Source organism: Microplitis mediator, chromosome 4 (genome assembly GCF_029852145.1).
Source record: "Microplitis mediator isolate UGA2020A chromosome 4, iyMicMedi2.1, whole genome shotgun sequence".
Lineage (NCBI taxonomy): Eukaryota > Metazoa > Arthropoda > Insecta > Hymenoptera > Braconidae > Microplitis > Microplitis mediator.
In genome coordinates this window covers 8,262,731-8,290,453 of record NC_079972.1, presented here as the reverse complement: position 1 = coordinate 8,290,453, position 27,723 = coordinate 8,262,731, and the positions used below count along the sequence as shown (strand labels likewise).

At 29.8% G+C, this 27,723-nt stretch overlaps 1 protein-coding gene across 3 annotated transcripts in view; it reads right to left on the bottom strand.

The window, feature by feature from the left end:
* Positions 1–807: 807 nt before the first annotated feature.
* The window catches only part of LOC130666275 (protein naked cuticle), a 41,416-nt gene continuing 14,500 nt past the window's right edge, over positions 808–27,723 (bottom strand). For 2 of the 3 annotated variants that reach the window (XM_057467101.1, XM_057467100.1), the window contains exons 3-10: positions 19,938–20,005; positions 19,544–19,761; positions 15,924–16,372; positions 15,176–15,317; positions 11,934–12,003; positions 8,283–8,432; positions 6,571–6,713; positions 808–6,484 (exon numbers count right to left, since the gene is read on the bottom strand). In XM_057467101.1, the coding sequence (XP_057323084.1) occupies positions 4,385–6,484; positions 6,571–6,713; positions 8,283–8,432; positions 11,934–12,003; positions 15,176–15,317; positions 15,924–16,372; positions 19,544–19,761; positions 19,938–20,005 (3,340 nt within the window). In that variant the 3' untranslated portion in view covers positions 808–4,384. Of the gene's footprint in view, positions 6,485–6,570; positions 6,714–8,282; positions 8,433–11,933; positions 12,004–15,175; positions 15,318–15,923; positions 16,373–17,714; positions 17,763–19,543; positions 19,762–19,937; positions 20,006–27,723 lie in introns of those variants that run through there. The other variant, XM_057467102.1, reaches the window with a different exon arrangement.

Sequence of the window (27,723 nt, the reverse complement as noted above, 5' to 3'; positions counted from 1 at the left end):
TTAAAAATATTTAAAATCACAATAAAAAAAAATTTTTTAAATAAAAATTTAATTATCTGGACTCTACTAAATAAAACAATATCGCTAAAAGTTAAGTTATCAATTTAAAAAAATAAACTAATAAATTTTAAATATTAAAAGAAGAAATAGGATTTTTATAAGCCATTAAAAAATATGTTGATGGCCCATTATTGGGCCCAAGCTCTTCACTTATTCTCACATTAAAACTCGATGCGCAACAGCGATTCATTGAACTGTTTTTTTTTATTGTTTATTTATTTATTCATTTATTTATTTATTCAATATATAATAATTAATTACTGTATCCTTAATATCTAGTGTTTTATTTTAATTAATTATTTTTATTATATATTAATTTACAATGAAATTATGCTGCCCCTGTTTTATTTTTTTAAATATATTTATTTATGATTATTTTGTCATTTTCTTCATTCAGCCGTTAAAAATCGTTAATGAATCAATGAAAAATTGATAAAATAATTTATATTATTGTATTAATTTTAATAATAATCAATTAGGGTACGTCATTGTACTTAAATAATTAATATTTATTACACATGACACTTATGTAATTTTTTTTTTTTTTTAATAATAATAATCCCACACACGAGCAATCTTATATTTCAATAATTATTTTTTTTTTTTTTTACTTAAAACACGAAGTAGTAAATAGCTGTCGACGATTGATTTTCAATCTGAGGCCGATAGAACAAAAGAAATATCTATATAATTATGTATAATATAGACAGCATATAATTATTATTATTTTTATAATAATTATTTATGATCATTATTATTATTATCATTATTATTATTATTATTATTATTATTATTATTATTATTATAATAGCATCAACTTCATCTATACCCTGTGCATCACCTCCGTCGTCAACTCATCGACACATTCAATATAATGATTATTTGACAAATAGTTAATTAATTATTATAATTATTTATCATACTGGCTAGTTAATTGTAATATGTATATTTTTTGTTTTATATCATTACAATATCTATTTATATTTATATTTATATCAATAATTTTTGTTTTTGTTAATTTTATTTTAATATATATTTATAATATATGTATAACTGATGCATAATTTTACAGCAATATATTTTAGTTATAGATGTAATGTCTCGGTGTGTCAACGATTGTTAAAATTACGTCTCTTTGTTATTGTTTATTCACTAATATAAATAAATAAATATACAAATTTATTTATTTATATATATGCCATGCATCAGTCATTAATCGCGATTATATAACCAACTTGTAATAGAAAACATAATAGAATATTAATTATGGCGTAAAACGTAACACAACCGACTTTATTTATAACGTGGTGAGTCATCTTCATTATCGTTATCGTAAATTATTATTATTTTTAATTTACTGGAGCGTTTAAAAATATTTTAAGTCAACTATTTACTACTGAGGGGATAATTTAAATAAAACGTTTGTTTAATGATAACGTTAATAGAGACGACGATTCCCGTGTGAGAAAAATTCGTTCCAAAAATGTTCCTGATAGTGAACTTCCAAAATTGAGTCAATTTTGAAATTTGAGTTGAACATTTTTGAAACTTTAAAATAAATAGAAGTGTGAAAAATTTTCAACTACTGTAGACTTTTTAGCGGGGTTTTTTAAAAAATTTTTTAAACAAAATTTAAAATTTTGTGAGTTCATAAAAAGTTAATTATTATTTCCAATCTCTCATTTTTTGGATTATGTTTGAATAATTTAAGAAATTAAAAAAACTGACTTTCCCAAAAAGTTCTAAGAAAAGTCAAAAAATGTACATGAATATTTTCAAACCATTTTTATTTTTTCGTGCCTTATACCTGAATAATTTTAGTAAGAGTCGTAAATGTTCATAATTTCTTTTTTTTTTACTATTTTTCAAACTCAAAAAAGTCCTACACCTGTTCCAAATTGTTCACTTTCTAATTTTTTCAAAGTTCCAAAAATGTTAAACTAAAAGTTCAATATTCTCTCAATTTTGGAAGTTCACTGTCATGAACGTTTTTGGAAAATCTTTGGAACGATTTTTTTTTACACAGGTTGGCAATGGCAAATTTATATTTATTATTAATATTATTATTATTATTATTTTTACATTTATTAATTATATATTCGTGTTTTTTATTTCGCGAGAATAAACTGTGAATGACAATGATAACAACACCGATGAAAATTCGTTTTCGCTTATTTGTATCATTAATATATAATTGTATATATACAACGACCGCAAAAGTATTTTACCGGAGATCGGCGAAATAATTTTAAAAATTAGAAAAAAAATTGTGGGTGTGAATGTAACTGACAATTGGCAATTTTTTAAATTTTAGAATAAATAAATCAAATGTCAGTAGTACACGCATTTTTTAAAAATTCATTATCTTAATTTATTCTTTTATTCAAAATTTATAATAAATGGTCTCATGTCTGCTGCATTCACGCTCATAAAAAAATTACAACTGATCAAAATTTTTCAAATCACTTTTGTTAATAAACTTAAAAATTTTGAATCAAAGTCTTACGAGCATTTAATGGGATAATTCTAAAATGCATTGGATCCATAGAAATTTATAAATAGAAAATTTTTTTATAGACCTCATTCAAAATGACATCGCTCATCCGCTTTTTGAAATGGAATTTTTTTTCTTTTACTCATACAATGAATGAAACTTTAAAAATAATTATTCTCAAAAACTTTTTTTCAATGATACGAGTTTTTATAAAAAAAACTCGTTGGTATTGTTTCCAATTATTTTATTTTTCTAAAATAATTATTATAAAAAAATAGTAATTGCTCGTCAAAAAAAAATTCATGCCAAATTATCAATAAATAAATTTACTGGATCCAGACTATTTTTATTTATGAAAGTAATTTTTTATCTCTACACTTGAAAACAAATACGTGCTACTGATGTTTGAACACAAAAAATTCAAAAAATTTATTATAATTGCGAATACAAAAAAAAAAGTTTCTAACGCATTTCAAAATTTAAAAATTCAAACAAAAATTTCTCAATAAAACAAAAAATAGCGAGCTCTTTAATTACCCGGTAGCTTTTAATTGAAATGAATCCTGACTCGCAATAGAAACTTATACCCTTCGATAAAAAAAAACATAAACAAAAATTAAATGTCATATATAAGATTTTAACGAAACTATAAAGTATTCTAAGATGATCATTATATGTACATACATAATAATAATATCATATTAATATATCTCTTAAACATATTCTATCTTTATCTTTCTCTTTTAATTATTATTACACTAATAATAATAATAATAATAATAATAATAATAATAAACAGTAAAGTTTATAACGGAATGTACAGACTGACATTCAGTATGTAATATAACTAATGACAATTGAAGTTAGTTAAGGCAACAACAACAATAACAACAACAACAACGTAGTCAGGAATTTATATAAAAAAAAAACGAAAATAATAATAATAATAATAGTTAAAACGTACGGTAATAAAATTGCACGTTTATTACATAGCACCTCACTGGCCTTACAACAATTTATTTTTCTTTTTGACAAGAATTAAAAACCAATCTAATTATATTATCAATGCAAAAATAAACCGTACGAGTTATTTAAAATAAAACAATAATAAATTTTTTGAATAATTATTTTTGAGCATCGCGAGTTGTTTACTCGTAGTATTTAATTATTTTTTTTCGCCGATCTCCTAAATTACGTCGAGCCGTTAACGTTACAACGACACAATTAAACTCTGCGGAATTGATTGACATCAACCGAAAGCACTATTCGTTGCGGGTGGACTAGATTTATTCCAATCGCGTCGCCGAAGTCACAGACTTATTATTATTATTATTATTATTATTTATCATTAATTACTTTTTTTAATTCATCATCATCATTACCATCATCATAATCATCATTCGTCATCTATTCTTCGTACTAACCACTATCATTATCATGATCATGATCATCATCATCATCATTATTATTATAATCATAATTATCATTATTATTTTCTATTATAATAATCATCGTCCGTAAAACATCAATTATACAATATTAATAAAAATTAATTTCTTGAAAACGGCGACGCGGTCTTGCAAATACTTTTTTCTTATATTTTTTTTTTGCCATAATGCCAACGTTTTTTATTTTTTTAAATTTTTACGGTGCAGCATTCAGGCATGCCAAGAAAATTCTAAGAGTGTAAAAATACGTAAAAAAAGGTAGTATTCAGCATAGAATATATATTTATACATATATATTGTTTATTTTATTATTATTATTTTATTTTTTCCTTTTTTTTAAATATTTTGTTTATTTAGTAAAGCATAACGCTTACAATGATTATCATACGCCGTCATAGCCAAGGTCAACGGGTGGCCTGTGATGGGATTGAAGGTAGGAAGGAGGTGTAGAATTACCAGGACTGCTGGTAGTGCTGGAGACACCATAGCCCCCAGGATAATTTGGACTGGGTGCATGAATACCAGCCGGAGGTGTAGGATACGCCTCGAAGGAACTCGAGTAGGATGTATTGTATGGATAGGGATTAGCCATGTGCCCTAACGAGGGATGCATACCACCCATACCAGTCATTCCGGTCATTCCGTAAGTACGTTGCATCAGACTTGACTCTAATCCCCCGAAGAGATAGCCATTGGTGGGTCCCATAGTCGGTACGGGATAATGTGGACCGGGGATAATGTTTGAGTAGCTATTTCCTGCTTGGCTCATGCTCGGTGTGTAATTACTTGACGCAAGATTTTCTACAGTATAAGATTTACTGTGTTGTTGCTGTTGCTGTTGTTGTTGCTGCTGCTGCTGCTGCTGTTGCTGTTGGTGTTGCTGTTGCTGCTGTTGTTCATGGCGACTGTTCATACCATAGGGTGATCCGTAATTATCACCTGGATAAAGCGGTTGTGAGCCAGAATAAATTCCCCCTCCAAGTGGCGGACTATAATTACTCATACCTGGACCAGCAAAACCAGAAAGATACGATTGATGATGTGATTCCATTTTATTGTCACCAAGACCGTCGTCAGTTATCACTGAATGCGAATGCAAACGTTGATTACCACCGTCAGCTATACTGGGTATCTGATCAACTAAAGACTCAAGATCACTCAGACTCTTGGAAGCAACATCTTGGCTGGTATTCCTCTTCATACCGTACTGCTCGTGGGGATGAGGTGACATTGATGAATTTGTCGGCGTGTGAGGATGACTTAACGGTGGTGTATGATGGGACTGATGTGAGTGCTGCTGTTCCTCAGCAGGATTCATCCCCGTGGGCGTTGTTTGATGTCCATGCCCATGAGATTCAGGCGTCGGTTGATCATGAAAACCCATGTAGCTCGTGTAACTAGAGTGTGATTGTGTACCAGGACTACCTGAGTGTGGTATTGTACCATCTGTCGTACCAGCTGGATTATAAGCACGATGATCATTCGTGAGATTCTGCTGCTGTTGTTGAGACATACTTGTTGGTGGTTCAAAATCTGGATGCTCGACACTTGGCGACGTTAATGGAGATGGCTCGAGATTATTCTCGGATGATATTGCCGTGTTAATCTCAGACGATAAATCGGAATGAGTAAACGACAGGGACATGGATTTAGGACTTTGGCTGTAATGCTGTTGTAGATGTACGGGACTTTGTTTAGCGCTCATGTTATACGGACTGTCATTCATACCCTGGGAGAAAAAATTTGACTCGGGTTGAGGATACGGCGCCATATGAGCAAATGGTTTTGGTGGTGACATAAGTGGTGGGGAAAAACAGCCTGGTACGTTGCCATAGCTGTCACCAAGATGTCCTCCCATGCTTTGTGAATGATGTGGATGATGATGATGATGATGCTGCTGTTGCTGATGCTGTTGATGCTGCTGGTGATGTTGCTGTTGTACCATTTGTTCACGCTCCCTATTTTCACGTTCCTGCTGTTTCTGTTGCTGATGAATTTTCTTTGGACGTCCACGACGTTTCTTTATCACTTCTCCTCCCATTCCAACTCCAACACTTCCGCCTCCCCCTCCGACACCACCACTACCACTGCCACTGCCACCACTACTGGTGTCCATTTTACTATCTGACTCTGATGGAATCATCATTTGATCATCAGGATTTTTAATTTTCTTCGGTCTACCCCGTTTCTTTTTACCGGGTATCATTCCTTGCTCCTGTTTCATTTCATTTAAATCAGACGTTCTACTCTCGCCATCAATTTCGTCACCATCGAACGTTGACTTTTTATCTTCAATAGCATCAAGTTCCTTCTTTTTATTTATTTTTGGATCAGCAAATACAATATCCGATTCATCTAGATGTGATATTGTCCCATTCAAATAGTCACGAAATTTTTTAAGAGCTGCATAATATGGCACCTTATCTGCCGCGCGTGGCAATTGCGCACATCTGGCGCTACTCGATGGCATCACCCACATATACTGTAAATAAAATTATAATATTGAGCAAATAAAAAAAAGAGAAAAAAAAAAAATTATAATATACTATAAATAAAATATAAACTTACTGTATTTGTACCCTCAATTAAATTCGGTTGTCTACCAAATCCAAATTCCTTTTTACCAGAGAAAACTTCGTAAATAAGTTTTCCATTAAATACTGCTATTTTTGGCTTGTACCTCTTTAACTTTTCCAACAATAAACTGCTGCCTATAAAACACAGAACAAAAACAAACTTTTCATTATGAATTTATTATACAGTGTATGTATATATACATATATTTTTTTTTCTTAGTTGTTTTTAAACAAGACAGCAAGGTCGTGTATAAGTAAACAACAAGAGTTTAGAGAATCCATTAATCTTGAGCCAAGAATTTGTTTCGAAACAAAGTTTTCTCTCGTAAACTTATATAGATATAAACTCTAGTTGAATATAATAGTAGTGGTAGCACAAGGTATTTGACTCTCCAAGTGCGATTCGTCTTTACGATTAATCTATGATAAGCGGTGTCCAATAGTTTCGAGGCCAAGTAACAACTCAAGTACTATCCACTTTTACTAGACAACTCGGAGTTTCTGGAGTAAAGTTAAAATTCAGTGGTTTAGTTGGGTGTTTTCAGCAAACTGTATTATACTAGTCTGATGAAGAGACTAAACACCTTTTCAATGACATGGATAGTCTCGTTGATGGTAAATTGTTTGGTATAATTTTAAACTACTTTGTCACGGCCACTCGTTTAACACCTCAAGCAATTTTATCTTTAGCTCAATTACTTTACCATTAACTGTACAAGTATATTTTATTTTATTTCAAATTATATAGGGGAGAGGGGGCACAATAGGGTACCACCAAAATTTTATGAAAAATTTTTTTTTTCTATGTTTTTTAAACATTCCAAAATCACTTTTATAATATAATGGAGTATTATTTTGATTTTTTTTTTTTTCAAAACTTTTGTTTTGTAAAAAAATAGTTTGAAATCAATTTCATTTTCTTTCTTATCAATTTATAATAAAAGAACCCCCAGTGTCAAATTACTTCAGATGTATTTCAATAATCAACTTTAAAATATTTACTATTTTTAAAATGATTAAATTTAAACAACTTTTGATAATTTTTTAATCTATTACTTTAGGCAATATATAATTGCTCTTTTAAAAATATCTTCTTTGTAATTAAAACTAACTTCAATCTTTTACTCTGAAGTTAATAATAAATAGTGATTATCAAATAAAAAATTAACAATATAAAGTAAGTAGTTGAACTTTTTCAAAAATCGAAATTGTCAGTCGAAAAATGTTAGTGACTTTTGTTGTGTGATAAAAACTATTAAAAAATTTTTTTTTCTTCCTTTGCATCTAATAATTATGTGAAATGTAATTTTTCTTTATGTAAATTACTTACAAGAAAATTTAATTTAATCAAATTTATTTAATATTCAGAAACTTTTTTTAGCGGGTACCTCATTTTGCCCACAAAAAATGAAAATTTTTTTTATTTACTTTGAATATCATTAAAAAAAAAAAGATTTAGCGTATTTGAGTTCCCGAAAACTAAATATTTTCTTAAATACCCCGTTTTGCCCGGCTCTTCCTAATTTTTTTTGTCCAAATTTTATAAAAATATTTTTATATTTTTTTACTCTCCGGCTATCCAATTTAAATCTATGACAAATTTATATAAAAACATAAATTTTGCAGCCGTCTTGTTGTTTACTTATCATTACTTGAAAAATTTAAACATAATTAATATAAATATTTTTAAAAAATTATACTAACCTTCCTTAATTTCTTTTCTCGTTAAATCAGCACTTCCTTTGGTCGCACGCGCGACCATATTAGTAAAACCAATTCCCAAATTTAGTAATGAATAATCATCTTCAGCAGTAAGTGGATCAGGTGTCAGGCCACTTAAATGTAAACATTTCCCTATAAAATAAAAAAAATTTCAATTAATTATTGAATCAACAATTACAAGACTAATAATATAAATTTTATTGTTTGTGTACAAAAGTTTTGAGTAGAAAAAACAGCAATAAAAGTTTACTTTAAAATAAAAAAAGGTAAATAAACAAACAAACAAAAACAAACTATTGGAAAATCAGTTAAGGGAGTACAAATGTATAAACTTTACGAGGAAAAGCATAAGAGAGTTACCACGGGCACACGAAGAAGTAAGAGGAGAGAGTCATGACAGTGGTAGTGGATAGTAAAAGAGAAGTTGTTAGAAGTTTTGGGATACAGGAATTTATGACTTTGCGGAAACTCATTGGTGCGCGCGAACGACCCACAGCACAGCGAATGGCCCCGCGACCTTGGCTCAACTTCGGAAACAAAGTTAAGAGGTCGAAAGGAGAAAACGTTCAACCGCGTGCCCATAACATTTTCCATTTACCTCTTCACAGCGGAAAGAGTAAAAGGAATGATAAAAAAGAGGGATAAAAAATAAAAAATAAAAAAAAATGGATGAAACTTTATCGAAAGCTACACTTTCATTTTTTTTCTTTATCTCAATCCCTCTTTACTCTATATTTATCAAGATTTAATGGCTGGTATTTAAGATACCAGAGTAATAAAATTCTCAAGACACTTTTATACAGTGACATGCATAATTTGCTAATAGGTTACAAAATTTCATTCACTTCATCCTCGGTACTAAATATTATATGTAATTATTATTTATAAATATAATGTATATTATATGTATGTGGGTGCACATATATATAAATATATATATGTTGTATTTTTCTGTAGATGTGGATTGTAACGCGCCGGTCAGGTTTGAATCCAGGACACAGGTCGATCGCAACCTGTGACTGCGCTCCGGGACTCGTGTGCGTTGGGCGCGCCGGGAAAATCAATTTTCACAAGAGCTTTCTCAACATACTAAATATAATTTAACGTAAAAAAAAAAAAAATATAATGAAATAAAATATGCATATTATTTTAAATCTGCAATAACTAATTATTGACTCGAAAAAAAAAGTTTTTTTCAGCATTTAGAGTATCAAGATTTTGAAATTTATCAATTGATTATCGATAACTCAACGAACTATGATATAAGCGTGTATATTATTTTTGACTAAGAGAAGTTATATATTTATATGTAACTTGACAAATGCCCCGGAGTCTTGAAGATAAAACGTGAAGGAAAAACGTAAATAGTGAAGAATAAGTAGTACAGAAAAAAAAGAAAAAAAAGATGAAGAAAAAGAAGTTGGGTTGATTTGAAGCTTAGGGTACGCAAGGGGTAGTACATTTGAACGTGGACAGGGTATGTAAGCTGCTATCGAGCGAATACGCGGGTTTTACCCGTCCGTCCTACCCTTCCCTCCCTCAACATCCCTTTTAGTACTCCGCCCTCACCCTCGTCCCTGTTCCCTTTTTAGCCCCTCTTTCACTTCCACACCCCTAACCCGTAAATCGAGGGTGGATCGTGACGGCTGGGACGGGCGGTCCCGGGGGTGGTAGAACCAGCAGTATAAGCTGTAGAAGCAGCAGCAGCACTAGCACTAGCACTAGTAGCAGCAGAACCACCAGCAAGCTGTAGAGATGTAGAGATCCCAGCAGAGAGATGTAGTGAGGAGAAGAAGAGGTATAGAGCACTCGAGTACACGTTTTCCCACACTTTGCTTCTCTTTCCGAGTCTCTTTTCTCTTCTCTATATATCGTAGTCGTCGTCGACGTCCTCTCTACCACCTACTACTCCCCATCATCCCTCCACAACCCACCACCACTCATTACACTTACTACCGCCATTGCGGCTACGACAAACTCTCACTCTTTCTATTTTATCCTATTCTTCTCTTCTTCTTTTATACTCAAGTATACATATATGTTTTTTTTATATTTTAATTCATCTCTTAATTTTTTTTTCTTTATAAATATATAATATGTAACATAAATGTATGTATATGTAAAGACATTTATTCAGTATGTTTAATAGTTAAAAAGAAAAAAAAAAAAAAAAAAGCAAGTCAGAAGTAATAGCGACGTTTTGACTAAAATTTCTCGTCGAGCAACTTTTACTGGCGCATTCTTGAGTAACGCGACGATATATAACTCTCAGAAAAGGATTCTTCATGAGTTGGCAGACGTGTCCGCAAAACTTTCTCGCACTTCCCGAGAACGCGCAAGAGTTTGCCGCAAGAAAACTTTTCCCGGATCTACCCGAAACATTAAATTAGGTCATATCACACATAAACCAAATATAACTCTACATTATTACCTAATATTTTCATTAGCTTTAATTCACATCACATAATTAATCACTTTGTCAATTTTAATCTCTTAATTTTGGTCAATAGACTTCATACATATTTATTAGTATAAAAAAAACAACTCATTTATAATTCTTTGGATCTCCAGTCCGTTTTTTCACGCAAATTTAAAATCTACAATTTAAAAATTCATATTTATTATATAAAAGAAAAAAAAATAGCTCAAGCAATCAAACTGCCTTAAAGCGTCAAAGAAATATTTCAAAGAACTCTTAAAAAAAAAATTTGTAAATAACTAAAGTTGTTGAATCAACTGGACCCAAGTGCAAAGTCTTTGATCACTTTAAAGAGTGATCTACAAGGTTCAACAAAAGGAATTAGTTGCAAAAACCATCCGAGAGTCCACTACATTTTTTAAATTATAATTATAATAATTATAACTCTACCCTTCGGCGCAATAATTTTATCAGTTGATGTCTCTATCAAAAGTATAAAATTCTCTACACGCATTTAAAATTAAAGCAAGCAATGATTTACCATATCTCATTACACCTTTCTGGTTTCCGTAATTTTTTCAACCCTTCGTATAACTTAATATCGTATACTCTTTTGATCCTTTACAACTACCATATAAGTTTTTTTTACCGTACCTCTCATTATAATTTACCGAGTACACATTCCTTATTTTTATCCCGATTCTAGGGTATTTTACAACCCTTTTCTATTTCATTTTTTGCCTACTCATACTCATATCCTACAGTATTACTACTCGTAGAACTCGCTTGCTCATGCACCCTTTCTATCACTCACCCTTTACTCTTTCAGTAAACTACGAAACTACCGGCATATAACCCGGGAAAAACCCTGGAAAATCGAACGCTGTATATATGTACGTATATACCACTAATAAAAGCTTTAAAAGGACGATGTAAACCCACGCATCGATGCGTCAATGTGTGCATAGGTAATAAGGTAATAGGTAATAGAGGTGCGAAGCGTATTAATCGTTTGATCTATTGAGCCGCATAATTGTTTTAATCGGCATTAAATTACGGTTTTATCATGACGCAATAATCAGACGTAAGATTAATAAGTTTATGGTTCTCTATATATTATTTTATTTTATTGTATTGTTATTATTATTTGTGTGTGTGCGTGTGTGTGAATGTGTGTGGTGTCAATGACATCTGTAGTGTATTGATCGACTCACAAAAGTGGTTTCCTGGTCCGGCGTAGTGGTGGCCCTTGTAAGCCGCGAAAAGCCCAGGGTTAATGCCAATCTGAAAATAAAAAAAAAAAAAATGTAAATCAATAAAATATTAGATCTTGACAATAAATTAAATAAGTAGACTAAAAAAAACGTAAAAAGTTTTTAACATTCTTAAGAACACTTAAATGCCAGTCAATAAACTTTTTTGTGGAGTAAATAAAAAGTTTAGTCGGATAAGTTTTTTTTATAAGAATGCAACAAATGGATTTGACTAAAAGATATTTAGCTTTTTTTTTATATTTATTTTTATTTTATGGATGTATCGGTTAACTTTTACGAGTAGAGGGAAGAAAAAGTTTTCAAGCAGGATATAGATTGTAATGGCGTTTGTAGAGGAGGTTTAGAATAATTTCAATAACAACTACGAATAGTGGAGAGATTGTAGCAGAGAAGAGACATGTAGTATTTGGTTAATCTGAATTTGGTAACGGTGATGATTATTATGCAACGGTCGGACGAACACGCCGGTTACCTGTTGCACAACAACCGAGATGTTATATTCGCTCTTTACTTTACTTTTCAGATTAGGTAACTAATAACCAGCCAGAGCAGAGAGTCCAAGGATAAGACATCATCAAGTAATACTTGTCAGTACATATATACTTTTATATACATATATATTTATATATATACAGTCGAGGGCGTTATTAATCGCGCGCAAGTTCTCTTTCAAAGACAACCTTGCGTAATAATAATCATGTGGATTGGTTGTGACGTACTTAATTTATATTGATGTGACGAGTGATAAGATACTTGAGTGTAATCAAAAATTATATATATAGTAAGTTAGACAATTTATTATTTATAATAAATAAGTTTTTGGTAATGAAATAATCTGTTGTAAGCGAATTTAGTTTATATGTAATGATGGAAAATACTGTCGATGTTTGTGAATAAAAGTTTATTTATGTGAAAATAAAAATAATAAAAAATTTACTTCAGTTGTATTTAAAACGTATCATTTTAGAGAGCTGTGAGTACGCCATGTGGCAGAGCAATAACCGAATTTCCGCGGATCGACGCGTTCCACAGTCGAATGACGAATGAACCATGAGGATGAGGGCGCGTGAGCAATTATCGGCATCGTGCTCCATCATGCAGTACGTTATCGTATTAAACGGGCTTTCTCGCCCGCAACATGTCCATGATGAATATATGTCATTACAAAAGATATACTTTTTTATCTTTTTAAACTTTCTATTCCCTCGAATCCTTTTTTTTTTTTTTTATTCTTATTTTGCATCAGTTCATTTAAGGGTGTTAAAAATAAAGTCTTCTTTAAACTGAAACTGTTAAATCTCTGTAAAAAAATATGTTAAATTGGGAGGGATTTGCAAATAATTTAGTCCAAGTTTTTCTCCCACATGAAAGCTCTATCATAAGATACATACTCGGGCTCGATGCACTACTTGATAATCCAGCGATCCGCGGTCTAATTTAGTGAATGTTTCCATTCGGTTGCAAAAAAAATTTGGACAATGCCTACATTCAATGTGCAAGTGCAACAAAGACAGTTCCGTTTGTCCACTCGAGTGCAAAAGAGAAAATTTTCAAATCCCCCATAGAATATCAAAAATTAGTTACTGATTATTGAGACTTTTGGCAAAGGGACTCAGGGTTTATACACATCCGACATAACGCGGTTTGCCATCACGATTCTATAAGAATTCTTTTATAAATCTCCTCTTACTAAAACGAATTTTGTTTAAGAAAAAAAAATTCTCTTGGCTCAAGAAAATCTTGACTTTCCTGAAAACGTTTGTCTTCCAAAATACTTTCTTAACTCAAGATAACTCTTTTTCTGTGTATATGTATATAATATATATATATAACGCGCCTCGTTGCGACGATAGCGCCTATAATTTTAAACAGATCTTAGTGAAACTTGACACATTTATTGTATGAATGATTAGCTCGGTTAAGTTCAAAGATGAGTAAAATCGGTCGATTAGTTTAGAACGGTAATTTAAAATTTTCAAATTAAAAAAAAAGTCTACTTCCGCCGATTTTTCCTGAATTACTTTTTCAATGGAAACGTGTAGCCTAATTGGGTAAAAAGAATGTCAAAGCTGATAAAATAAGGGATATTTTTCTTTTTTTATTATTTGTTTTACGATAACTGCTCGAATTTTAGCAAAGGTTCAAAGTTAAATGATTGATTTTTTTGTTGCTTTGATTACATTCTAAAATTTTAAACATCGGTTGAGTATTTGAGAAAAGATAGCAATTAAAATTTTCCAATTACTTTTGGCGGTTTTTGAATTCGAAATCCATTAAAAATGTAAAAAAATCAATTTTCAGTTCAATTTTTTTTTTGGACAATTATCATAATTGAGTTCGAAAATAAGCAAAATTAAAAAATTTTACTTATTAGACTCTTTTTTCTTATAACTTTTCAAGGGACACCTCAATTCTGTCTTTCATTTAGTTTTTTCAATTTTTATATTATGACAATTTTCAACAATTTTATAAGCGTTCAAAATTAAAAAAAAAAATCTACTCTGCCAGATGGCATTTTTTTTAAAACCCAAATTTAAGCTCAGTTATTTTTAAATTTAAAAAAAATTGTGAACTTGGCCACCGATTAAATAAATTTTAAATATGAATCTTAAAATCATCATAAAATGTAAATTAATTATCACACATCGATGGGTAACCGCTTAAAATACACAGAAATTAATATTTTATCGAATACAGATATTTACTTTATTATTTCAACACGTTAAATATAAAAAAAAGTACTTCAAACACGAAGTGCTCTCGGTTGATTTTACTGTTTAAAAGTTAGCGGTCCCCGGTATTTATTAATTTAAAATTATCAATGTCATTATTATAAAAAAGTAAGATAATTATATATCATTAAATTATATCGCAATAATAGTATTTAGTTATAGTTATTGATTAGCTCAGTAATTGTACTGTTACATAGAAACTAAAAGTACGTCTATATATATTCAATAATAATATATCATTTTCTTCGCCTTCTGATCACATATTACAAGTAGTACTTAAATTATATACGATAAGTATAGTGTAATATATATATTGTGATATAATTTTATTCACCGATAAGTATTTGAATATCCAATAATTTTTAAATATATATTTTTTTATGATAATTAAATAATAACAAGAAATTATGTTTTAAATTATTAATAATAAATAATAAAGTAATAACTTACGATAATAATATCAAGATTATCAGTAAGATGATCAGGGAGGACTCGTTTACTGACTTCTTCTTCAGGCATACCATCGAACCTGTCGTGCTTTTTTCTTTCTTTGTAGGTTTTAGCACGTTTTTTAGCCTCAGCAAGCTCCGCCCTGCGTGAACAAGAACAAATTGTACATATAAGACACGTTTTGTCGTTAGTATGTTTAACTTTTCATTTTCACAACCTCTAGTCCAAACACTCACTCACTTACTCCTTCACTCATTCGCTTCTTTTTCCATCACACAATTTGCCTAACAAATGACGCGACACACTGTGCATACTCGATATTTAACCACCACCATCTCGTCACCACCACCACCACTATCTCCACCACCACGACTCTCATCGTGAATTCAGTCTGTTAAATATTTTATTTTACAATATTTAATATTTACATTAACACACAAATTACTGAATATTTTATATAGATTTTTTTACAACACATTCAACATATTAATTAATTAAATTGATGCATTGTTTTATTATTAATATGAAATAAATATGATATTTGGAAAATAAAAAATATTTTAAATTAAAAATTAAACAACAAAATTTATTTTTCAACAAAATCAATTTTTTTTTTTTTATATCAATTGAGTAATAAAATTAATTAGAAAAAGTATAAGGGAAAAAAAGGGGAATGTAAAAAGTTTAATTGAAGAGTATAAAAGTTTAATTGATCAGAGTTAATTAATTAAAAGAAATAAAAACTTACTCTTCAGGTGTAAGTATCATTTCTGACTTCTTCTTACGGCCTCGTTTCTTCGGTTGATGTGGTAATTGAAGTGAATTAAGTGCACCGTTCATCATCATACTCATATGATGTTGTTGCTGTTGTTGTTGTTGTTGATGATGATGCTGTTGTTGTTGCTGTTGTTCAAGATGATGTTGCTGGTGTTGTTGTTCAAGATGATGTTGTTGTTGATGATGATGAAGCTGCTGCTGATGCTGCTGCTGAAGTTGTTGTTGCTGTTGACTGGGCATAGGGCTTGGTGATGATGATGACGGAGTACTGATACTTGATTGTATATTACTACTGGTAGAACATGTCATTCCATCAATATTTTCACCAGGACTACTTGCCGCTCTTATACCACCACTCATTGACATTTCCTCATCAACGAATGAATAAGGATCAACTGGTGTTTCACATTTTATCGGCACCTATATTATTTCAAATAATTATTAGTTAATTTGAGATAGTTCAGTCGCGACCTATAGTGTGTTCATTGCTTCCTCTTTCACTTAATGTCGGTTACTCGCTTTTTCTCGTTTTTAAATTATACGACAGATTTTGTTGGATATTTATAACTTTTGTACTGATCGGTAGTATGATAATTTTTAAATTTCAAATTTATTTTTCTATAATCTGGTAGTTTTTGGAAAGATTCTTCAGGCCTTTTTCAGACAGTGCCTCGACTTTTTTAAAATATTCAATTGTAATGAACGGATTAAAATTTGATCAAATAATTAAAAAAAAATAAGCATTAATTGAAAAAAGGATAACGTGGTCACAATTTCGCTGAGATGTATAATAAAAAAAAAAAAATTAATTACAGTTGTTATCAATTAGGAGAAACGAAATTTGTTGAACGAATTTTAGCCTACAAAATTCGAAAATTCAAATTATAAAATTGACATGAAGATTTTACTGAAATGTATTGAAAAAATTTCGACTCCGAATTGATAGGGTAAATACACCAATAGATGGACAAATATTGTTTTAATAACCGATTATGTCAAATTTAAGAATGTAAGTGTAACATGATAATTTTTTTTTTAACTATATATATTTCTGATGCTATAAAATAATTTTTTTTCAATTTAATGTATATTATAATGATAAAAAAAATTATTTTTATTTGGCGTGACGACGTTTAGCACTACCACTTAAGCATGTGACAGACAACCGGTAAACTATATTTGTTATAACTAAAATAAATAAATAAAAAAAATAAGATATGCATCAATGACTGTAAATGTAGCAAACATCAGACAAATTTTAATTTATTAATAAATAGAGCAAATAATTAATAAAATAAAATTTTAAAAGAATGCGCATTTAAAAAATTTTGAAATTAATAAGTACATTTTTTAAAAATTAATTACTTAATTTATTCAAAATTTTAAATTTGTCTGATGTCTGCTACATTCACACTCGTTATGAATCATCATGTGATTATGATCGTATTTCATTAACAATTTCATCAATTAAATAATTCACTAATAAAATCAAAAAAATTTAAGAAAATTTGCCGTCTACCTATCGGAGACAAATTTCTAACCTTAACTCAATAGATCGATATTAGATTTATCTGGTAAATTTTCAATTTTTTTCCATAACGCTTATATGAAATTGTTTGTGAACATAAACTCATTCTTACTTATTTTATTTTTTAAATATAAATAAAATCTAAGCAAAATTATTAATAATTTATAAATTATTAATTAAAATTACGATATATATTATCATATATTTTGCGATATTTAGTATGTAGGAGTGTACCTTTACATGTGTTTCGAAAATTTTATCCCACATTTGTTTTTTAGTTAATTGTATTAAGCACAAGTTGTTACATAAAAAATTTTATAACTTTTTTGATATAATATGATGAAAATATCATTTACAAGAAGCGTCCATCTATTGATATTGGCTGTCGATCTATTGGAGATTTTGTCCATCTACCGGAGATTTGGACTTTTTCTTAAATTTTTCTTTTTGCAATCAACCACCGCGTTATACAAACTTTTAATTATTTTTTTCTAGTAAATTACACATTTTTGCATAAAGATAATACATTTTATCATAACTTATTTACATTTTATTGCTTTATTTTTATTGAAAAACATGGGAGTTTGCTTAACCGTCCATCTATTGATGCGTTTACCTTATACGTGAAAATATGACTTTTTTTTAGGTTAATCCGAACTACTACATGTTAACTGTGTGCACTTTGATTATCAATATCTCGCTTTACAAAGGGTCAAAAATTGTGATTTTTAAAAATTAAATACAGGACATCTACCATGATATCATATTTCAATTGTATGAAATTCTTGTAAAATATATATATATATTATTTATCAAAATTAATTAAATCAAATTAATAACATTTTCAAAATTATTTAGTCAAGATTCTGTAGGTTTTATTATTTTTTAATTACTTGCAGTTTATTCAACAATTGTTTTTTTTTTTTTTTTTTTTTTTTTATTATATTTCAATTAATAATTTGAAAAATTTTTTCATTTGCTTACTCAAACAAGTACAGAATTGAGAGTAAATTAAATATCGAATAGTCTGCACAAAGTATTTACAAAAATATGTGGAATATTTGAAATAAAAGTATGCATAAAATTTACAAATAATATTTCATGAAACTTTCAAAATATTTAGTAGTGATTTTAAAACTTTTAATCATGAACGAAAAAACTTGAATAATTTTTAGTAGTATGGTGTAATTTAGGAGTAAATAATTTATAATTAAAAATACGTTGATAAGATAGATACTGACTCTGCAAGCGAAATGTAAAATTTTCCGGTGACAATCGACTCGGATTTTTTACAAACATTTTTTATCAAGTACAAAAAAAATTATTTTGTTAAACAATGACTCATAATTTATAAGATAAATTGGACAAGTAGTTAATGAATTATCACAATAATGATTTAAAAAATGTTATATTTTTAAGTAAATCGAAATGAACCAGCAACAAAATAATATTTAACGTGACAAGTGTCGCTGTAATATTAAGAATAAAAACTAATATAAATATCAAGCACAATAAAATCTACATATGCATGTAAAAGTTAGTGACATTTGACCTGAATAAAATGGTGACAATCGTCATCACCGAGGAATCAGTATAGTAGTATCGGGTGTATAATTTAATTCTGATGAGAGAACTCGGATCGTGGTCGAGTGTGCTTCGTTAAGTCAAGTGCTTGCACCTGTTACCAAGTGAGAGAAGAGGATGAAGAATGAGGAGAGAACGAGAGAACGAGAGAGTAGTACATAGATGAGTGATCATTAGAGAGTAAGGGAGAAAATGATCCAGAGAGAGTGGTTGAAAGTGGATGGGTAGATGGATAGCTGAGTGGTTGGGGGATTGTGGGTGGTTGGATGGATGGATGGATGGATGGATGGAAAAGGGTGGAACAGGAATAAAAAGGGTTGAGGCTGAGCCCTCAGGGATGATAGTGTCATCGTTTGTGGTCGCACACCGTGATGGCAAATGAGTTTGTATGTATATATGTATATACATATGTATGTAGTATATGTGTATAAATGTATGAGTGTAGTGTGATGTGCGTTGTGTGTTCTATACTCTCTCACCTGTCCTAACGTGGCCCCAGTGGAGCTTGGCTGTTGGGGCTGATGCGACGTTGCCGATATCGGCGTTAATGGTGTATGGGGTGTGTGCGGCGTGTGGGGCGTATGTGGCGTCAGTGGAGTGTGATACTGCTGGCTACTGTCACCCCCGTTGCTTCTCATCTCCAGGTCTGGACTCGTCTCGTAACCGTCGTCCCGTGCCTCCTGTTTCACCATCAACCCTGTCGGATACACATTTAATATAATATAACATATATATATAACATAATATGTTTAGTCAAACTATATTTTGATTTAGTTATATATTTAAGCGTGTGTATATGGTTTCCGGTTTAAACCATCCTACATGTCTAGTCAAGTTTGTTATGACAGTCAATAGGATTAATTTGAAACTTACCTTGAGAACCAGAACAGTTCATTGTACTATTATTTTGTACGCCATTTTGTACTGGCGATGGATAAGACCTGCAACAATAAAAAAAAGTGACTTATTTAATTTATATATTTATACTATAAATTTATAAAAAAAAATTTTAAATCATTTATCTGTACGATAAACTGTAAAAAATTGGGAGTGAACTCGGATTTTATTTAAATCTGCATTCACTCCGATTCGGAGTTTTAATATTAAAATAAACTCCCCTTCGGAGTGAACTTTACTCCAAGGGGGTTGAATAAATAAATAGTCAGCTGCTCCACATTCACTCCGGATTTACTCTATGTTCACTCCGCTAATTTATTTTTTACAGTGTAAAATTATTAAGTTATTCTATTTTTAATTCACGAATTGCACTTTGGATGGTGAAAAAAAAATTATAATTTTTCTACAAAGTAGGATTATAATTATTTTTTAAAATGTTAAATCTATAAAAACATTTCGTAATTTTTTCCCTCTTAAGACCTATTAAATTTAAGATTTTTTTTTTGCATAAATCGCTTATGAAATATTAACAGAATACACTTTTTGAAGTTATATATTTTCTGTGTGTAATGACTTTCTTTTAAGTATTTATATACAGACTTAAATAAAGGTAAATTTAAACAATCAATATTATATTTGATTATTCTTCTAATAATTGGTTAATATGTAAACGGACTAAGTACCTGATAAGTAAGAATTTTAATAAATAATATTTTCAAGTCTGGGAGTAATATAAAGAGAAGTTATTTTCTAAAAATAAATTAACATTACAATAGATTATAAATTATTATTTGAATAAACTTTAATGACAATGTCAAACACGGGGCAAATATAAAAGAGTTTTTTTTAGATGATTGTTTAACAAATAACAAAAGAAAAGTGAGGATATTATCCCGCGTATTTAATATTCATGTTCATTGAAATAAATAATAAAGAAACAAAAAAGAACAATATACGTAATTTTAAGGTGAACAATTATGCAAGTCGATAGAAAGTACTCATGACACAAGAAAAACTTTGAATAACAATAATGCGATGATAAACCTGCCAGTTGCATTTAGTCTTAAAAGTAATCTTGTAACTTGGAAAAAAGTGCACCGGACACATTTAAATGGCAATAAACATTTCATTTCATACAATAGTTACCATTCTCGAGTAAAAAAAAAATAAATAAATTATATAAAAATAAGTAAATAATAGTAAATACAATGACAGAAGTGACGGGATTTTTTATTATGAAAATTATGATTGGCGTGTGGCAAAGGTATTCACGATTTTATCTTAAAGTATATTCGAACTCAAGTGATTAAATTATGAGTTTAGTTACCCAGGGAATTTAAAATATTTATGTATCTCTACCGTTCTCCCAAAATATGTCACTTGACATTTATCTCAACTTGATGTTCTATTATTCTCTCATTCTCTCTTTTTCACTCTCTCTCTCTCTCTCACTCTCCAGCACCCTTTTTTTTTTTAGTTAATCTTCCCATTAAAGCTTTCCATATTATTTTTATTGTTTTTTTTCTATCTTCATTCCTTTAAAACCCCTTCATTCGGTCGTACTTTTTTTTTTTTGTTAATTTTTTTATGCATATTTTTTGTTGTTTTTTTTTTTTTTCCACCATGTCAGTTTGCTAATTCGAAAATACCTGGCTGGAATGATTTTGTAGCTGGAGTATACCTGGCTTATGTACTTTTTACGTGGGGCTGTACTTTGTACATATATACTCAGAGGGCTCAGCGTATATATGTACAACATATAAATATATGTGTCTATAAATATATATATGTATGTATATATGTATGTACATGGAAGCAAGCATACAATACATAACGCACACAGTACAGTGATGTATATACGAACGATGGTCGAACGGGTGTGCAAGCGAGCAAACGAATGTTACGAGAGTTGAGTAAGAGTGAGACAGAGTTGGATACATAAGCCCTCGTAAATATGTACTGGCAGTTAAATACACAAGGTATATATATATATATATATATATATATATATATATATATATATATATATATATATATATATAGATGAGGAAGGGCGAGAAGGGATTGCTGGGGTGTAAAAGGGGAGGTTGGTTGGTTGGTTGGCGTGTAGGAGATGGTTGGTTGGTACATAGAAGTACTTGCTGGAAACGACTAGGGCAGCTGCTGGCGGGGAAGAAGAGAGCTATCAAGAGAGAGAAGGCAACGAGAAACGAAAATCTAGTGATGGCTATGAGCATGCTACGTTTTTTTTTTTTTTTTTTTTTTTTGAGCAATTTTTTTTTTTTTATATATAAATATATATATATATATAAATAAACACATAATTTTTTTTATCTAGGTCACGTATTTATTTTAAATCATACTGCACACCTCAACAGAATGGGTTATGTACTCTACAGTCTATACTCGTTTAATAATTTGTCACCAATACACTCTCTTTAAATCGTTTTCGCAGTTCATAGAGTATGATAAATTGGTGTAAAAAGTATACTACTACGGAGAGGATGTTTTGGAAAACAAGATTGATGTAGTTTTAGACCGATTTACTCTGATATTCATGTTTTATATAAAATAAAATAAAAAAACAGTTGGTCTATTCGTATGTATGTAAATCCGACGAAATTTTAAATATGCGATTAATCAACCAAACATTTTTTATTTAATTTTTAAAAATCCTTTTACATATGACTATTAAACATTTTTATTAAAATTATTGCCCTTAATTTGTTACTAATAAATTTAAAAGACCTGTAATTAAAAAAAAAATAAATAAATAAAACTGTATTTCGTCAATTTTTTGACATTTGGAATGCACTTCTCATTAGTTTCAAAATATTTTTCAAGACAAATCAAAGTAAATAAATTTTTTGGTTTTTTCTAAGTAGTGTAATATAATATTGTATTATATAACGTAAACTTTACCGAGATCTTTACATAGACGAGGTTATTATTTTTTTTTAAATACTTGAATAATTAATGGATTTTTAATGGGTAATAAAAATAACAATAGAATAGTTCGTTTAATTTATAACTCAGTGATATTATACAATATCAAGGAAAAGATGTTCATTCGTTTAATTATTATTGGGACAAGTTTTTTCTTTTTACTTTATTTCATTTTATCTTTTTTTTTTTTCAGTAAAAAAAGGGATTCTTTTTTTAGTCAAACGTTCCACGTGATTGTATTCACAGCAAGATAAAGATCTTTCAGATAATTTACGATCGATTTATCACGCTATATGACTTTCGGCTTGCGTTATCTTTTGAGATGTCTCAATGATAGCTGCAGTAAGTTAACTACCTACCGACTAGGAGATAGATGTACTATCTTGGTTTTTAATGTTCAGTCTTTTAACTGTTTTCTATATATATAGAATTTTTTTTTTTTTATTGCTTATGATTATCACAGCAGGCAAACGATTTTAAACTTAAGGAATGATGTAACATGTAATACAATATATGTATGTGTGTATATACATATATATATATATATATGTGTATATATCATTTTTACTTATAATTTAAAAAAAAATCTAAAAAAACGGTTAATCCTGTGGGCCAACCCCTAAACTTTTCGCTGTTTTCGAGCTCAGAGTTCGAAAACGTTATCATTGGCGAACTTTTGAGTTCTTCGAGCTTAATCCGTCAGCACTCCCGTTATGAGCTTGCTCACAGGACATTATTCAAATTATAGGATGTCGCTGTAGTGCAAGCGAGACACTAAAAAACACGGGAGTGCTAAAGGGTTAAAGAGCGGCTGGCAAAAAATAAATAGATTTAGCTGAAAAAAAAGTCATTTTTATCCGACGATTTCGTCAGAATAAATTAACCGATTGGTGCTTTACGGCAATCAAAAGGACATTTCGAGACTTTACTTGGTTTTAGTCGTATTTTGAGGCAAATCGGTAGAGCGATTTACGAGTTATGCAAAAAAAAATTTTTTATTTTATTATTATTTTTTGTATAACTCATAAATCAATTGACCAATCGGCTCCAAAATCTAATCAGCTTTAAGTCTTGGCGAGTCCTTTTGATTGCCACAAAGTAATTTCAAATGGGTTGATCCGCTTCAACGATATCATACGACAAAAAAAGTTTACACACACACACACGGAATGTATCTGAAAATTAGAACGTTTTTCGCGGAACAAAAATAATAAAACAAAATGAAAAGTAAAAAATTTACTGGATCTAGATTTCTGAAATGTTTTGCTCAAGTCAGCCGAAAATTGCAGCCACCCCTAGTTACCCCTTAAGTCATCTTTTAGCAGTCAACCCGAGTCGAAATATTAAAACCCCATCTGAGCCTTGTAGCGCCTGAACCTTTTGATGTGGGTATTTGCCGCCTCGATTTTAAAACCTTTTTCAACCTAACTCGCCTGAAATTCGGGTAAGGCGGAGTGAACTTAGTTTGAAGTTTAAAACTCTGTTTCAACCTAGTACGCCTTAAATAAGGTCGAAAAAGAATGAACCGGGGTTTAATTTGAGATTCAAGACTCTACTTCAGCCTACACTATAGTCGAACCTGTAAATTTTTGTTTAGGATGAAAAGGGGATTAAAACTTAGAAATTATTTTTCTTATAGTAAGGTAAATTTTTTAAAATATTACAGTGTTTTCAAAATCTTACAATTTCTTTTACTGTATTTTCGTGTGTTTGTACCATTGCATAAACTTAGTAATAAAATAATCAACCAATGAAATATTGATTATTCAATTGTAATTTTCAAAGAAGTAGACATTTAAGAAAAAATATGTTATTAATATTTATACATTTAAAAATGATGAATCAACATATATATATATATATATATATATATATATATATATATATATATATATATATTCACGAATATCTTAATCCATTTTTTTCTAAAAATTCATGAATAACATGAAAAAATTATAAATATAATTATACTTATAGATAAAAACAAAGTCAATTGAATAATATCGTAATATTTGGATTTTTTTTAAATACAGATTTTATAAATAATATAAGCATGTTAAAATTATAAATATCATCTTAGAAAAATATATATATTTTCATAATAACATATATTTTTATAAGGTAATTTATTAAAGGTATATCTTAAATAAATTGAAAACACACGGAAAAAGTAAAATTCTGCGATACTATTCAATTAATTTTGTTTTAATTTCAAAGTATAATTTTATTTATAATTTTCTTATATTATTTATAAATTTAGTGGAAAAAATGTAGATCATGATATTCGTAAATATAGGTCATCAGACGAACTAGGGTCTAACGGGGTTTTAATTAAAACCCTTTCTCAACCTAACTCGCCTGGAAACGAGCATGAAGTGGGCTGAAAGGGAGTTTAAATTTAAAACCTTTTTCAACCTAACTCGCCTGAAAACGAACGTACGTAGGCGCTACTGGAGTGAAATAGGGTTTAATTTCAATGGAGTTCTCTATCTTCTAAAACCCATTTCAACCTGACGCTCAGACTAAAAACTATACTAGGTTGAAACAGGGTTTAATTTTAAAAAAATTTCGACTCGGGAAATTACATAAACTTTTTTATTTTTGTTGCGCGAAAAACTTTTCGATCTTCAGGTACATTACGAACGGGAGAATGATCATCGGAAAATGATTAGAATAGTTTTCTAGGACCTCAAAACGTCGACATCTGATGAAATCTCAATTTTCGAAAATGAGATCGAAACTAATGACTTGTTTTTTTTTTAATTTTCAATTTTCATCGCGGGAAATTTAAAAATAATAATTATAAATAATCCAGTTGAGTCTATTTGTGAAAAAGTAATAAAAATTAATTTTATTTATGACATCTAACAATAAATATTAAATCTCGGGTTATGAGTTATGACTATCAAATAAATAAAGTTTTAAGATTTTCAATTATGTATATAAGAATATTTATGTATCAAACTACTTTTCAACTTAGTGTTTACACAGACAGTATATAAATTAAACTATTAAATAATTCGACAGTTTAAATGCTTCTAGTTTTAACGTCAAAAGTTTATAAATGAACTGAAAATAACTCTTTTACATAATTTCAAATCCATTAACTCAATCCATCTGTGTATATAGATATATATATGTACATAGAATATTCTGGTCATCTTGTTAATAAAAAATGTATATTGAATTCGTATTATTAAAAAATACCAACCGAATATAAATTAATTTTATTTTTCAAAGGGCTTTACAAATACAGTTTATTAAAAAATATTCGTTTGAATTTATAAATTCCGTAAAATAAATAATGAAACTCGTAGTTTCATAATTAAAATAAAAAATGTTTTTACAAATATTTAAAAAAAAAAGTATAAAAATATATATCACGATTGATATAATAATATGAATGGAATTTAATACCTAACTAGAGTAATAATAATAAATATTATTGTAAAACTAATTAATTAAATGAAATAATATTGATAATATAAATAGCAAATAATATAATTAGCGAAAATAATTGCTGTAAATTAAATGATATTTACATACCGCACATTAATAACGTAATCTCAACGACAGTGTAAACGCGTGTGCTACCGCAATAATAACAGTGGCGCGTGGCAAGCGGAGCAAATAAAAAAGTGAAAATAAAAAGAAAACAAATAAGAGAGCAGTAAAGGAAAAAAACAAAATGGTTAAAAAAGAAACAGAAAAATAATAATGTGAAGAGGGGCAAGAAAAAGAGGTAAAATAAAAATAATATATATATATACATATATATAAATGGACCAAATGGGTTAGTTTCGCGTGGGTTTCAACGCCACCCCTAGACTACAGCAAGCGCAAGTGAGCCCCGGTCGTAGCCGGTATAGCCAGCACTCTCGTTGCCAGGGGAAACCTCCAGAAAACTCAACACACGTACAAACGTGCGGGTATATAGTGTATATACTCTACACCAACAGCAGCAGCAGAAACGAACGCGAACATATACAGAGATAGATATGAGGGGCCGCACGCAAAGAGAGAGAGAGAAAGGTGGATAGCATCAGCAGTAGTAGCAGTTGGCTGGTGAGTTAAAGAGAGTGACGGGTATACAGAGGGTATATATATATATATATATAGAGAGAGAGAGGATGTAGAGGGTGTATTCATTCTCCTCTTCCTCTTCCAGTGGGTGCCAGAAGGGGTGGTCGGGAGAGACCGACAGTAATACATAGGCAAACCCGTCGACCCACGCACGTAATCACGCACACCCAGCACCAGCTCTACCGAGGAAATGTCGATAACGAAAAATACTACGATAATGTTTAAAAAAAAAAAAAAAAAAAGAAAGAAAGAAAGAAAAAAAAACATGTAGAAAAAAAATTAATTACTTCTTATACTTGTTTTTTTTTTTTTTTTTTCTAAATTATTAATATGACAGAAATCTATTTTTTTAAATATGCAATTTTTTTTTATGAACAGTGATATACAAACTATTAGTGATGAAATCACGTATAGGAATTCCCCGGAACGATGGAGAATGAAAAAAGTAAAAAGAATGGAATGGTATAGTGGAGAGAGGAGTCATATAACCCAGCGATCGAATATAATTTCGTCACGTTAAAGGAATTTAAACTTTTTTATTTTTCCCCCTTGAGTGACTTGAATACCGTCAGGCAGAGCAGAGGATGATAGGCAACAGCAGAACCGGTACGGGAACAGCAGAACAGAGCCAGTGTATAGGCATGGCAGGCAGACAGTCACGAGACTACAGCTACGCAAACTAACAGCAGGGATCGGTACGACGGGGAGAATAATTTATATCTCTTTATTCTTT